Source organism: Mercenaria mercenaria, chromosome 3, assembly GCF_021730395.1.
Source record: "Mercenaria mercenaria strain notata chromosome 3, MADL_Memer_1, whole genome shotgun sequence".
Lineage (NCBI taxonomy): Eukaryota > Metazoa > Mollusca > Bivalvia > Venerida > Veneridae > Mercenaria > Mercenaria mercenaria.
In genome coordinates, this window is record NC_069363.1 from 71581505 (window position 1) to 71596713 (window position 15209).

At 38.1% G+C, this 15209-nt stretch overlaps 1 protein-coding gene across 1 annotated transcript in view; it reads left to right on the forward strand.

The window, feature by feature from the left end:
- LOC123524438 (cysteine protease atg4da-like) overlaps positions 1-15209 on the forward strand; it is a 70227-nt gene that overhangs the window by 39225 nt on the left and 15793 nt on the right. Inside the window, exon 8 of the mRNA XM_045302644.2 lies at positions 15087-15206. Coding sequence (XP_045158579.2) covers positions 15087-15206 — 120 coding nt within the window. The remainder of the gene's footprint in view (positions 1-15086; positions 15207-15209) is intronic.

A 15209-nucleotide genomic window follows, 5' to 3' on the forward strand; every position in this document is an offset into this window, starting at 1 on the left:
TGTCCGTCCATGGGTCCGTCTGACTGTGCGTGCGTCCATGTAAATTCTTGCCTGGGCTGTAACTCTGCCATCCATATAGGACTTTTGAAATAACTTGGCATAAATGTTCACTATAATGAGACGACATGTCATGCACAAGACCCAGACCCCTAGCTCCAAGGTCAAGGTCAAACTAAGAGGTCAAAGGTTAACAGGGTCTGTTTCCATTCCGGACCATAACTCTGCCATCCATGAAAGGATTTTGAAATGAATTGACATAAATGTTTACCATAATGGGACGACATGTTATGCGCAAGACCCAGACCCCTAGCTCCAAGGTCAAGGTCACACTTGGAAGTCAAAGGTTAACAGGGTCTGTTTCGTGTCTGGTTTATAACTCTGCCATTCAGTAAGGGATTTTGAAATTACCTGGCATAAATGTTCCCCATAATAAGGCAAGGTCCAGACCCCTAGCTCTAAGGTCAAGGTCACACTTAGAGGTTAAAGGTTAACATGGTATATTTCTTGTCTGGTCCATAACTCTGCCATTGATGAAGGGATTTTAAAATTACTTGGTGTAAATGTTCACTATATTGAGATGACGTGTTGTGCTTAAGAGCCAGACCCCTAGCTCCAAGGTCAAGGTCACACTTAGAAGTCAAAGGTTTTTCTTGTTTGGTCCATCACTCCATTTATCAAAGGATTTGAAAATTATTTGACACAGATGTTAATGATATTGAGAAGGTGTGTCACACTGATGACACGGGTCCCTCAGGTCAAGGTCAAGGTCACAAAATGATATGCGATTTTTTTTTGCGCAGACAACTGTAGTATTCTTGGACATGCTTCAGGGGCATTTTTCACTAATAGTGACATCTCTATGAATCAAAACATCCAGTTGTAATTACAATTCATATTTCAAATTGATTGATTTAAAAACACCTCTTTCAGAAAGTCCACCTTGTCTCAGTTGACTAAGTTTAACTACCCACCTTATTTTATAAGAATAATACACCTAGTCAGATTCCATCTACTTCTAAAAAGCAATAACAGTAACTGGTTTTAAAGAAAGTCCATCTTCCTGTTAGGCAGACTTTTTAAGATCATCCATGTCCACTTAAGGGTCTTCTTCAAATATCACTTCTTATGTGGAATCTGCCTGGAATAAGCTTTGTGTTTGGATGGATTTTATCTTAGCCTTTCTAAATACAGGTAGGTCCAGTCATAGAGAAAAAAGTGTGAAGTTTGCACTTCTGAAGCAACATTTTCTGTCTGAGCTATATAAAACCAGATCAGAATGTTTGTTTGTATTAAAAACAGACCAAGTTGAGAACTTCTGGGGTAAAAACTGGGTCACATGGTCAAATAATAGAATTTCTTTTTTAATGCTTTGAAAGCCAGATTTTCTACCTGAACGACATAAAACCTGGTCAGAATGTTTGTTTGTATGAAATCTATGTTAAGTGCGAAACTGTTATAAGGATTCAAAAACTCAGTCACCAGGTCAAATTATAGAATCACTAAAGGTGTATTTTTCTACCAGATCAGTACGACACCTGGTCAGAATGTTCATTATATAGGTAGAGAGTGACGTCACTGCTTTTGTCTAACTTCTATCAAATGCATTTCAAAAAATATTTGACAGAGTCATAAAACATTAGATGATTTTATATAGCATGTGAAGTTGTGCACCTGGTGTCCTGTTTGGGATGTTACTTGGCAAGAACAGGGTTATGGTCCTTGGGTTAGTGAAAAATACACATTAAGTGCTTAAAAGTTGGTGTTGCATGTATCTTAAGGAATATTTTACCTATAGTCAGGCTCCTGTTTTAAGCTCACCTGAGTTTTGTTCAGGGTGAGCTATTAGTATAGGTGGATGGTCTGGCATCGGTCATCCATCGTCCTGCATCCATCGTCCTGCTTCAACATCTTTACTTAAACATCTTCTCCTCTGAAAAGAACTTATCAGAATTACACGAAACTTGGTCAGTAGCATTCTGGGATGGACCTGTATCAAGTTTGATCAAATGGTTCACCTTGGCCCCTTTTAGGGGCCACCAGAGCTAAAGATAGAATTTTCTTTTAAGAACTTCTTCTCATGAACCCCTTAATGGATCTTCATCAAACTTGGTCTGTAGCATCAATCAGGTCCTCTCCCAAATTTGTTCAAATGGGGGCACTTGACCCATTTTTTGGGCCACTAGAGTTAAAACTAGAAATACCTTTAAAAGACTTCTTCTCATGATCCGTTCAATGGATCTTCATAAAAGTTGGTATGTAGCATCATTAAAAGGTCCTCTCCCAATTTTTAGCTCACCTGAGCCAAAGGCTCAGGCTGAGATATTGTCATAGCTCACCGTCCGGCGTCCTTCTGGCGTCCGTCCACACTTTCCTTTAAACAACGTCTCCTCCTAAACCACCTGACCAATTTTGATGAAACTTCACAGGGATTTTCCTTGGATGGTCTTCTTTAAAAATTGTTAAAAAAAAATGAATTCCATTCAGAACTCTGGTTGCCATGGCAACCAAAAGGAAAATCTTTAAAAATCTTCTTGTCCAAAACCACAGGGCCTAGGGCTTTGATATTTTTATATGTAGCATCATATAGTGGTCCTCTACCACGAGTGTTAAAAGTATCCCCCTAGGGTCAAATATGGCCCAGCCCTGGGGGTTACATGGTTTATATAGACTTATACAGTGGAACCTGTCTAATCCGAACATGCTCGGACCAGAAAAAAAGTTCGGATTAGAAAGGTTTCTATTTTAGAACGAAAAAACATGTATTTGTTACACATGATGTGTAGATTCATCTTTTTGTGAACAGACTAATAAAAATAATTAAATTATAAGCAACTTGTAGATTGCTTTAGTGTAATGTAAATTTCATTTCAATATCACTTGTAAACCGCAGAAGGTAGCAAAAAGGAGAATATTTTACTTGTCCACATTTTAACAATCCCATTTAGTACCACTTCCAGTGTTCAAATCAATTTGCTGCTTTGAATGAACAAATTGTACAAAATTATGTGAGGAAGGTACAGCTTAATAAGGATCTATTACATTGGCAATGCTTATTACATATATGTCTATTATTACAAATTTCTGTTCAAACAAACTACTTGTACATGCTTCTTTCACACATGTGCTTATTGTATACATAGAGCTACAAAGCAAAAATCTTACAAGACTTTTGATTACAAGAGTTGGGCTTATTGCTGTTGACACCTTTATAAAGAGTATTTATAGCTAAAATTGTGAACAGACACAAAAATGTCAAAAGTGAGCAAGACTTACATCAGAAACATTGACTTAGGTTCGGATTAGAAGGGTAGATTTTAATGTAATTAGATATAAAAATCTAGTAGAGAGGTTTCGGATTACAAGGGTATTCTTACAATAGAGAATGAACAAGAAAAAATAGGACCAAATAATTTGTTCGGTTTAGACAGGTTTTCGGATTAGAGGGGTTTGGATTAGGGAGGTTCCACTGTATTGGAAAAAACTTGAAAAATCTTCTTGTCTGAAACCACAAGACCTAGGCCTTCGATATTTGGTACGTAATATTGCCTTGTGATCCTCTACTAAGATTGTTCAAATTATACCCCTAGGGTGAAAAGAGGCCCCACCCCGGGGTACCAAGTTTTACATAGACTTATATAGGACAAACTTTAAAAATCTGTTTGTCTGAAACTGCAAGGCCTAGACTTTTGATATTTGGTTTGTAGCATTGCCTAGTGATCCTTTACCAAGATTATTCAAATTATTCCCCTGAGGTGAAAAGAGGCCCCACCCAGGGGGTCCCAAGTTTTACATAGACTTATATAGGAAAAAGCTTTAAAAATCTTCTTGACTGAAACTGCAAGGCCTAGACTTTTGATATTTGTTAAGTTGCATTGCCTAGTGGTCCTCTATCATAAGTATTCAAATTATGCCCCTGGGGTGAAAAGAGGCCCGGCCTCGGGGGCCCCAAGTTTTACATAGACTTACATAGGAAATTTTTTTAGAAATCTTCTTGTCTGAAAGTTTAAGGCTTAAGCATTTGATATTTGGTATGTAGCATTGCCTAGTGGTTCTCTAACAAGATTGTTCAAATTATGCCCCTGGGGTGAAAAGAGGCCCTCGCCCCATGGGTCATTTGTATATGAGTTCTATAGGAAAAAATAAAATTATCGGATCATATTTCCTAGACTGTTTAATTATAAATACCTGATGACCCCAAGTAATTAGGGGGTCACTTGACTGTGACCTTGACCTACTGACCTACTTTTTTGTTTTTTAAGGTACAGCCTTGAAATTTGGATGACATATACAGTTTTGCACACCGATCTTAACAGCATAGAAATTTGGACCACGTCAATAACTTTCGTTAAAGATTTCAATTCTTATCTTTAATTTCTTAGCCCTGACCTACTTTCTTGTTTTTGAAGCTACAGCAAAAAGATTTGGACCACATGTATAATGTTTGATATAGATTTAAATACTCATCTTGAATAGTCTTAATCATGACCTGCTTTTTCATTTTTGAAGTTACAGTATAGAAATTTGGACCACCTGTATAATTTTTTATACAGATTTCAATACTCATCTTGAATAGTCTGAATCGTGACCTTCTGACCTTTTTTCTTGTTTTTGAAGATACATCATGGAAATTTGGACGGCATGTAGAAGTTTTGATACAGATTTCAATACTCATCTTAAATATTATTAACCCTGACATACTGACCTACTTTCCTGTTTTTGAAGCTACAGCAAAGAGATTTGGACCACCTTTATAATTTTTTAACACATTTCAGTACTTATCTTGAAGAATCTTTACCATGACCTCCTCACATAACTTTTTTGTTTTTGAAGCTTTAGCAAAGAAATTTGTTCAAGCAAGCAATTAAACGCAGGTGAGCGATATAGGGCTACCAGAGCTATAATTAGAAATGCCTTAAAATAACTCCTCATGAACCACTTGATGAATCTTCATGAAACTTGATTTGTAGCATCATTATAAGGTCCTTCACCAACATTGTTCAGTTGGGGATACGTGGTCCCTTTTAAGTGCTGCTAAAACAGAAATACCTTTAAAAAGCCTCTTCTCATGAATTGCTTGATGGATCTTCATCAAACATGGTCTAGAGGATCATTACGAGGGTTGTCCCAGAAAATCACGAATTTTTTTTAAGCGACGCATCAAATAATTATTTCAACTGATGTTATTTCAATGCATGTTCCACAGGACTATAGACTTTAAAATTAAATATCTGTCATATAATTTGAGTAAATTTAGATAATGGATAATGGCAGTCATTGCTAGTCGGCGCACGCTCAGTTTTCCTCCTACCAAAAAAAAAAAAGCGGCTTCCTTTTAAATTCATGTAACTTACCCGATAAAAATCTCACAGGATTAAAATTTATATGGTCATTAATGGCAATGTTTGGCGCACAATTATGTTGCATTTCAAGTATTTGACATCACTTACGTTCAGATAGTAACGTAATTATGTCTCCCCCAGGAGACATATTGTTTTTGCCCTGTCCGTCCGTCCGTCTGTCCGTCTGTCCTTCCGTCCGTCCGTCCGTACGTCACACTTCATTTCCGAGCAATAACTGGAGAACCATTTGACCTAGAACCTTCAAACTTTATAGGGTTGTAGGGCTGCTGGAGTAGACGACCCCTAACGATTTTGGGGTCACTCCATCAAAGGTCAAGGTCACAGGGGCCTGAACATTGAAAACCATTTCTGATCAATAACTAGAGAACCACTTGACCCAGAATGTTGAAACTTCATAGGATGATTGGTCATGAAGAGTAGATGACCCCTATTGATTTTGGGGTCACTCCGTCAAAGGTCAAGGTCACAGGGGCCTGAACATTGAAAACCATTTCCGATCAATAACTAGAGAACCACTTGACCCAGAATGTTGAAACTTCATAGGATGATTGGTCATGAAGAATAGATGACCCCTATTGATTTTGGGGTCACTCCGTCAAAGGTCAAGGTCACAGGGGCCTGAACATTGAAAACCATTTCCGATCAATAACTAGAGAACCACTTGACCCAGAATGTTGAAACTTAATAGGATGATTGGTCATGAAGAGTAGATGACCCCTATCGATTTTTGGGTCACTCCATTAAAGGTCAAGGTCACAGGGGCCTGAACATTGAAAACCATTTCCGGTCAGTAACTTGAGAACCACTTGACCCAGAATGTTGAAACTTAACAGGATGATTGGTCATGAAGAGTAGATGACCCCTAATGATTTTGGGGTCACTCTGTTAAAGGTCAAGGCGACAGGGGCCTGAACATTGAAAACCATTTCCGGTCAGTAACTTGAGAACCACTTGACCCAGAATGATGAAACTTCATAGGATGATTGGTCATGCAGAGTAGATGACCCCTAACGATTTTGGGGTCACTCTGTTAAAGGTCAAGGCCACAGGGGCCTGAACATGGAAAACCATTTCCAATCAATAACTTGAGAACCTCTCGACCCAGAATGTTGAAACTTCATAGGATGATTGTTCATACAGAGTAAATGACCCCTATTGTTTTTGGGGTCACTCCGTTAAAGGTCAAGGTCACAGGGGCCTGAACATTGATAACCAGTTCCGATCAATAACTTGAGAACCACTTGACCCAGACTGTTGAAACTTTATAGGATGATTGAACATGCAAAGTTGATGACCCCTATTGATTTTGGAGTCAGTCAATTAAAGGTCAAGGTCACAGTGGCCTGTTCATGTAAAATAATTTTTTGGAAATAACTTGAGAACCACTTGACCTATAATGTTGAAACTTAACAGGATGATTGGACATGCAGAGTAGATGACCCCTATTTATTTTGAGGTCACTTGATCGAAGGTCAAGGTCACAGGAGCCTGAACAGTGACTTGAGAACCACTAGGCCAAGAGTGTTGAAATTTAGCGGGATGACTGGACATGCCAAGTAGATGATCCCTATTGCAGCCAACCATCAGTGTCTCTTTGACTTTCGCTCCTGACCCCTATTGACTTCTTGCCTATAGGACTTTGCATTTGGGGAGACATGCTCTTTTTTACAAAAGCATTTTCTAGTTTTGAAAGTAACGGTCGCACTTTCAGAAATGGCGACGTCAGATAAGTTCGTGGTGCAAAAAAGTATTAATAATATATTGTGTAGATCACGGTTGAATCACTCGCCCAAACTTCCTTCAAACGTTTGTGCCATGTCGTTTTGTTTGTGAAGGAGTCACACCGCGATCTACACAATATTTTATTTATACTTTCTGTGCTGCTAACTTATCTGACATTGCCATTTCTGAAAGTGTGTGCGATAGTTACTTTCAAAATGACGTTACTTTTTTAGCTCACCTGTGAGCTATTGTGACCACTTCATGTCCATCGTCCGTCGTGCATAGTCTGTCGTGCGTAGTCCGTCGCGTGTGGTGCGTCAACAATTTCTAAAAAAATCTTCTTGAAAACCACTGGGCAAAATTACACCAAACTTCACAGGAATGATCCTTGGATGGCCCCCTTTCAAAATTATTCAAAGAATTGAATTCCATTCAGAACTCTGGTTGCCATGGCAACCGAAAGGAAAAACTTTAAAAATCTTCTTCTCCATAACCACAGGGCCTAGGGCTTTGATATCTGGCGTGTAGCATCATCTAGTGGTCCTCTACCAAAATTTTTCAAATTATCTTCCTAGGGTCAAATATGGCCCCGCCCGGGGGGGTCACATGGTTTATATAGACTTATATAGGGAAAACTTTGAAAATCTTCTTGTACAAAACCACATGGCCTAGGGCTTGGATATTTAGTATGTAGCATCATCTAGTGGTCCTCTACCAAGATTGTTCAACTTATCCCCCTAGGGTCAAATATGGCTCTTCCCCAGGGGTCACATGGTTCATATAGACTTATATAGGGAAAACTTTGAAACTCTTTTTGTACAAAACCACATGGCCTAGGGCTTTGATATTTGGTATGTAGCATCATCTAGTGGTCCTCTGCCAAGATTGTACACATTATCCCCCTAGGGTCAAATATGGCCCCGCCACGGGGGTCCCAACTTTTACATAGACTTATATAGGAAAAAAAGTTTAAAAATCTTCTTGTCTAAAACCACAAGACCTTTGATATTTGGTATGTAGCATTGCCTTGTGGTCCTCTACCAAAATTATTCAAATTATAACCCTGGGGTGAAAAGAGGCCCAGCCCCAGGGGGTCTCAAGTTATACATAGCCTTATATAGGAAAAAAATCTCCTTGTCCAAAACCGCAAGGCGTAGAGCCTTGATATTTGGCATGTGACATCATCTTATGGTCTTCTATGAAGATTGATCAAATTGTGACCCTAGGTTGAAGAGAGGCCCTTCTCCGTGGGGTCACAAGTTTTACATAGACCTATATAGGAAAATACTTTAAAAATCTTCTTGCCTTAAACTGCAAGGCCTAGGTTTTTGATATTTGATATGTTGCATTCCTTTTTGGTCCTCTACCAAAATTGTTCAAATTATGCCCCTTGGGTGAAAAGAGGCCCTGAACTGGGGGTCCCAAATTTAACATAGACTTACATAGGGAGAAAAAAAATCTTCTTGTCTCAAAGTTCAAGGTCGTCTAGGCCTTTGATATTTGATATGTAGCATTGCCTAGTGGATTTCTAACAAGATTGTTCAAATTATGCCCCTGGGGTGAAAAAAGAGGCCCCACACTGGGGGTCACTTGTTATATGAGTTATATAGGAATATATACTCAAAAAATTATCAGATCATATTTCCTAGACTTTTTAATTATAATTACCTGATGACCACAAGCGATTAGGGGTCACTTGACTGTGACCTTGACCTACTGACTTACTTTCTTGTTTTTTAAGATACAGCCTTGAAATTTGGATGACATGTACAGTTTTGCACACCGGTCTTAAAACCAACTTTCTGTGACCTTGTGAACCTTGTCTGGAGCATCATTAATTAATTATAAGGTCCTTTACCATGTTTGTTCAATTAGGCCAGCATTTTTTTTATTTTCTGGTTTACGGGAGCGCCGCCACTATCTTTGGACAAAACAGAATAAAAATAAAAGTCAGTTTCAGTACTTATATTTTCACTTTACCCGCCGACCGTCCTTAATTGCTCTTCCAAAAATAAAAGTTTTGCTGTATGGTAGAGGGATTTTGTTTATCAACAGACACATGAAAAATGGCGGCCAGCAAGAATGTAAATTATGTGTGAAGGATTAAATAGGAAAATATACAAGTTAATAGACAATAATCTTTGGAATAAATTGGCAAAGATAACAAGTATTGTAAACAAATTGGGAGAAACTAGGTCACCAGGTTAAATCAAAGGTAAGGCTTTATAACACCCTAGAGGTCACATTTATGAATGTACCATAATGAAACTTGGTCAGAATGTTAATCTTGATGATTTTTAGGTCAAGTTGAAAATCTGGGTCAGGTGGTGTCAAAAACTAGGTCACCAGGTCAAATCAAAGTAAAAGCTAGTTAACACTCTAGAGGCCACATTCATGACCATATCTTAATGAAACTTGGTCAGAATGTTAACCTTGATGATCTTTAGGTCAAGTTTAAAATTGGGTCAGGTGGGGACAAGAACTAGGTCACCAGGTCAAATCAATTGTAAAGCTTGTTAAAACTCTAGATGTCACATTTATGATAATATCTCTATGAAACTTGGTCAGAACGTTAACCTTGATGATCTTTAGGTCAACTTCAAATCTAGGTCAACTTCAAGTCTGGGTCAGGTTGGTTCAAAAACTAGGTCAACAGGTCAATTTAAATGTAAAGCTTGTTAACACTCTAGAGGCCACATTTATGATAATATCTCTATTAAACTTGGTCAGAAATATTTACCTTGATGATTTTTAGGTCAGGTTCAAACCTAGGTCAAGTGGAGTCAGAAACTAGGTCACCAGGTCAAATCAAAGGAAAAGCTTGTTAACTCTCTAGAGGTCACAATTTTGGCCCAGTCTTAATGAAACTTGGTCAGAATGTTAATCTTGATGATCTTTAGGTTAAGTTCAAATCTGGGTCAGGTGGGGTCAAAACGTAGGTCACCAGGTGAAATCAAAGGAAAAGCTTGTTAACACTCTAGAGCCCACATTTTTGACTGTTTATCATGAAACTTGGTCAGAATGTTAACCTTGATGATCTTTAGGTCAATTTGAATCTGGGTCATGTGGAATGTGACCTACTGACCACCTTTTTTGTTTTTTAAGATACAGCCTTGAAATTTGGATGACTTGTACAGTTTTGCACACTGATCTTAAAACTGACTTCAGTGACCATGAATGTGACCTACTGACCTACTTTCTTCAGGTGAGCGATACAGGGCCTTCAGGGCCCTCTTGTTAGAAGATCTGTTCAAAACAAAGTGCACTGTCAATGTTTAATGACACATGTTCCCTGCAAATGTTTGACCGAACAATACATGTGATTAAAAGTTCAAGCTAGTCAAAATAATGGGATGGTCAGATTGTTTTATATTTTTTATAAATTAGTTTGACTAGTGTTCAAGCCAGGTACCATAACTCAAAAGATAATTATCAAATATGAAACTCCCAGAAATATTCTTATGTCCACTTGCAATAAAATCTGTAAGAAGACCCTTTAAAAGTACATATGGGCCGAACATTATATAACACTATATACCACATGTCATGTGCCTTTGACACTGAGGAACACATAATGATATTTCCAGTAATAAATGTTTTTTGGGACTCATAACTTTCTAAGTCCATGAGAAATATTATAAGTCCCATCTCATTGACGGGTCTTCTCTCAGAAACTGTTGTTTGCATACCTGACCTGACTCAACATGTCAGGTATAGAAAGGATATGTATTGTTTGTGTTTTTGTTAATGTACTGTATGCAAGTTTTTTATAGACTTATATAGGATAAAACTTTAAAAATCTTCTCGCCTGAAACTGAAAGGCCAAGGCTTTTGATATTTTATGTTTGCATTGCCTTGTGGTCCTCTACCAGAATTGTTCAAATTATGCCCCTGGGGTGAAAAGAGGCCCTGCCCTGGGGGTCCCAAATTTAACATAGAATTATATAGGGGAAAAAATACGAATCTTCTTGTCTTTAAGTTCAAGGTTAGGCCTTTGATATTTGGTATGTAGCATTGCCTAGTGCATCTCTAACAAGATTGTTCAAATTATGCCCCTTGGGTGGAAAGAGGCCCTGCCCCAGTGGTCACTTGTTATATGAGTTATATAGGAATATATACTTAAAAAATTATCAGATCATATTTCCTAGACTGTTTAATTATAATTACCTGATGACCCCAATCGATTAGGGGTCACTTGACTGTGACCTTGACCTACTTTCTTGTTTTTTAAGATACAGCCTTGAAATTTGATGACATGTACAGTTTTGCACACCAATCTTAAAACTGACTTTCATTGACCATGAATGTGACCTACTGACCTTCTTTCTAATATTTTAGCATCATTGTTCCATTTTAAACATGTGGCTCATATTACTCAGATGAGCGATTTCATGACCCTCTTGTTTTTATTTTTATTTGTTCCCCCCAACCCAGATTTTTTAAAAAATCTCCAGTAAACCAGAAAATAAAAAAATGCTGGCCTTAGGGGCACTTTTTGGGGCCACTAGAGCTTAACATAGAAATAGAAGTACCTATAAAGTACTTCTTCTGATGAACCTCTTGATAGATCTTCATCAAACTTGGTTTGTAACATTATCATAAGGTCTTGTGCCAAATTTGTTCAAATGGGGATACTTTAGCCCTTTTAGGGGCCAAAAGAGTTAAAATAGAAATACCCTTAAATGATTTCTTCTGATGGTTATGCTTTTTTGGTGTGTGACAGCAAAATATAGAAAAAAACCTTTAAATAACTTTGTTTTAATGAACATCTTAAAGGGTTTTTACCAAACCTAGTTAGAAGCAAAGTCAGATGGTTAAGGTTTTCTTCAGGTGAGCAACTTAGGCCCTTTTGGGCCTCCTCTTGTTTTTGTTCCACCCTGAAAAACCAGAGTTATGACCCTTGACTTCGTCAAAACTATACATTAAGGGCTTAAAATTTTTGTGCCTCCTAAAACAGGGAGGCATATGGTAGCTGGACTTTCTATCTATCTGTTTCTGATCAAAAACTTAAGAAAGCTTAAGCCTACAGGCATCAAACTTCATATAATGATTGCCCAAGGTTATTATTATTGACTATTATTGTTTTGGGGGTCAGTTGGTCAAAGATCAAGGTCACAGTGACCTTGAGATTGAAAATTGGCCTACAGTCAAACTTTATAGGACAGTTGCCTGTGGTTAGTAGAAGAGGCTAATTTTTTTAGCTCACCTGAGCACAAAGTGCTCAAAGGTGAGCTTTTATGATCACCCTGTGTCCGTCGTCGTCCGTCGTCATCGGCGTCGGCATCAACAGGGTTTGCACAGGCTTGAAAAGTACTTGAAAATGAAGGGCAGTCTTGAAAAGTCCTTGAAAACAAAATTTGTCTTGAAAAGTGCTTGAAAATTGCCCAAAGACCTTGAAAAGTACTTGAATTTCTTATTTTCTAGTATGCTAGACAATTAAAATCTCCCTGAAAATCAAAAGTAAATCTTTTAGAATAAAATCGGCAAGTTTCGAGCAATGGGCAGAGCTACGAAAACACCGTAATAAAAAAGGTCGAATGTGTTCGGGACGAAAGCAAAGTTTGGGTACGAATGTTTAGTGTTGTCTCCCCTGACTAAAATGGCGTCAATTCGTCACGGTAATCTGTGTAAGTATTATTTATAAATAAGTCCTTGAAAACTATAAGACTAGTGCTTGAAAAGTCCTTGAATTTGACTTGGCCTTGTCTGTATGAACCCTGATCAACAATTTGACTGTTAACACTCTAGGGGTCACAGTTTTGAGCCAATCTTAATGAAACTTAGTCAGAATGTTACCCTCAATGAAATCTTGGACGAGTTCAATATTGGGTCATCTGGGGTCAAAAACTAGGTCACGAGGTCAAATCAAAGGAAAAGCTTGTTAACACTCTAGAGGTCACAATTTTGGCCCAGTCTTAATGAAACTTGGTCAGAATGTAACCTTCAATAAACTCTTGGACGAGTTTGACATTGGGTCATCTGGGGTCAAAAACTAGGTCACCAGGTCAAACCAAAGGAAAAGCTTGTTAACACTCTAGAGGCCATATTTATGACTGTATCTTCATGAGATTTAGTCAGAATGGTAAACTTGATGATCTTTAGGACAAGTTTGAATCTGGGTCATGTCGGGTCAAAAACTAGGTCACCAGGTCAAATCAAAGGAAAAGCTAGTTAACACTTTAGAGGCCACATTTATGACCATATCTTAATGAAACTTGGTCAGAATGTTAATCTTGATGATCTTTAGGTCAAGTTCAAATCTGGGTCAGGTGGGGTGAAAAACTAGGTCACTAGGTCATATCAAAGGAAAAGCTTGTTTAAGTTTAGGCCACATTTATGATTGTATCTTCATGAAACTTAGTCAGAATGCTAATCTTGATGATCTTTAGGTCAAGTTCGAATCTGTGTCATGTCGGGTCAAAAAATAGGTCACGGGGTCAAATCAAAGGAATAGCTAGTTAACACTTCAGAGGCCACATTTATGACCATATCTTAATGAAACTTGGTCAGAATGTTAATCTTGATGATCTTTAGGTCAATAGGTCAGGTGAGCAATACAGGGCCTTCATGGCCCTCTTTTTTAAAATTTTGATGCATCTCAATATATCTCTGTGAATACAAAATTTTCAAACTTAATATATAGCTGTTCCACATTATCATCCACATTGTATGACACAAGAGTCATAACTCTTGCTTCAATATTTCATGAATTATTCCTCCTTTGCTATGTACTTAAAATTTCAGGTTAAATTTCATTCACTTTTGCTCTTTCTTTGTTATTAGTCATTGGATTTGATTCAGACATAAAATAGTTCTTCCACATCATTGTCCTCATCATATGACTCAAGGTCCGTAACTCTGGCTCAAATATTTCACAGATTATGCCCCCTTTCCTTTATTTCCATATAATTTGCATTGCTTTTTTCGACATATCTCTGATAACTAAATGGATTTGATTCAAACTTGAGGTAATTGTTCCACATTATGAGCATCATGATATGACAGATGGTGCATTACTCTTGCAAAAATATTCCATGAATTATGTCCCTTTTATAGTTAGTTTTGATACGCTTTCAATCTATCTCTGTTATTACTTAATATTTGACTTGGACTTAAGATATTGTGCAATATCATCAGCCACATTTGAGTCATTAAACATTCCAGTTATAGCTCCAGTCTCCTCAGATGTGTACAATTTCACTATCCAGCAGCAAAATATTTGGGCATGCTGTGACAGCTTTTGTTTGGTTGCCAAGTCAGGGTAATATAATTCTGTAGACTTACAGTAGTTGGGCATGCTGTGACAGCTTTTGTTTGGTTGCCAAGTCAGGGTAATATAATTCTGTGGACTTACAGTAGTTGGGCATGCTGTGTCAGCTTTTGTTTGGTTGCCAAGTCAGGGTAATATAATTCTGTGGACTTACAGTAGTTGGGCATGCTGTGACAGCTTTTGTTTGGTTGCCAAGTCAGGGTAACATAATTCTGTAGACTTACAGTAGTTGGGCATGCTGTGACAGCTTTTGTTTGGTTGCCAAGTCAGGGTAACATAATTCTGTAGACTTACAGTAGTTGGGCATGCTGTGACAGCTTTTGTTTGGTTGCCAAGTCAGGGTAACATAATTCTGTAGACTTACAGTAGTTGGGCATGCTGTGACAGCTTTTGTTTGGTTGCCAAGTCAGGGTAACATAATTCTGTAGACTTACAGTAGTTGGGCATGCTGTGACAGCTTTTGTTTGGTTGCCAAGTCAGTGTAACATAATTCTGTAGACTTACAGTAGTTGGGCATGCTGTGACAGCTTTTGTTCGGTTGCCAAGTCAGGGTAACATAATTCTGTAGACTTACAGTAGTTGGGCATGCTGTGACAGCTTTTGTTCGGTTGCCAAGTCAGGGTAACATAATTCCGTAGACTTACAGTAGTTGGGCATGCTGTGACAGCTTTTGTTCGGTTGCCAAGTCAGGGTAACATAATTCTGTAGACTTACAGTATGCTCTTTCTTTTCAGTCCTTTCACTGCTTCTCTCCTCGTAAAGTATCTCTGAGCAAGATGGATCCAAGTGCAACTGTAGGCTTTTATTGCAGGACAAAGGAAGACTTTGACAGATTTGTGGAACATGCAGAAGAGGTG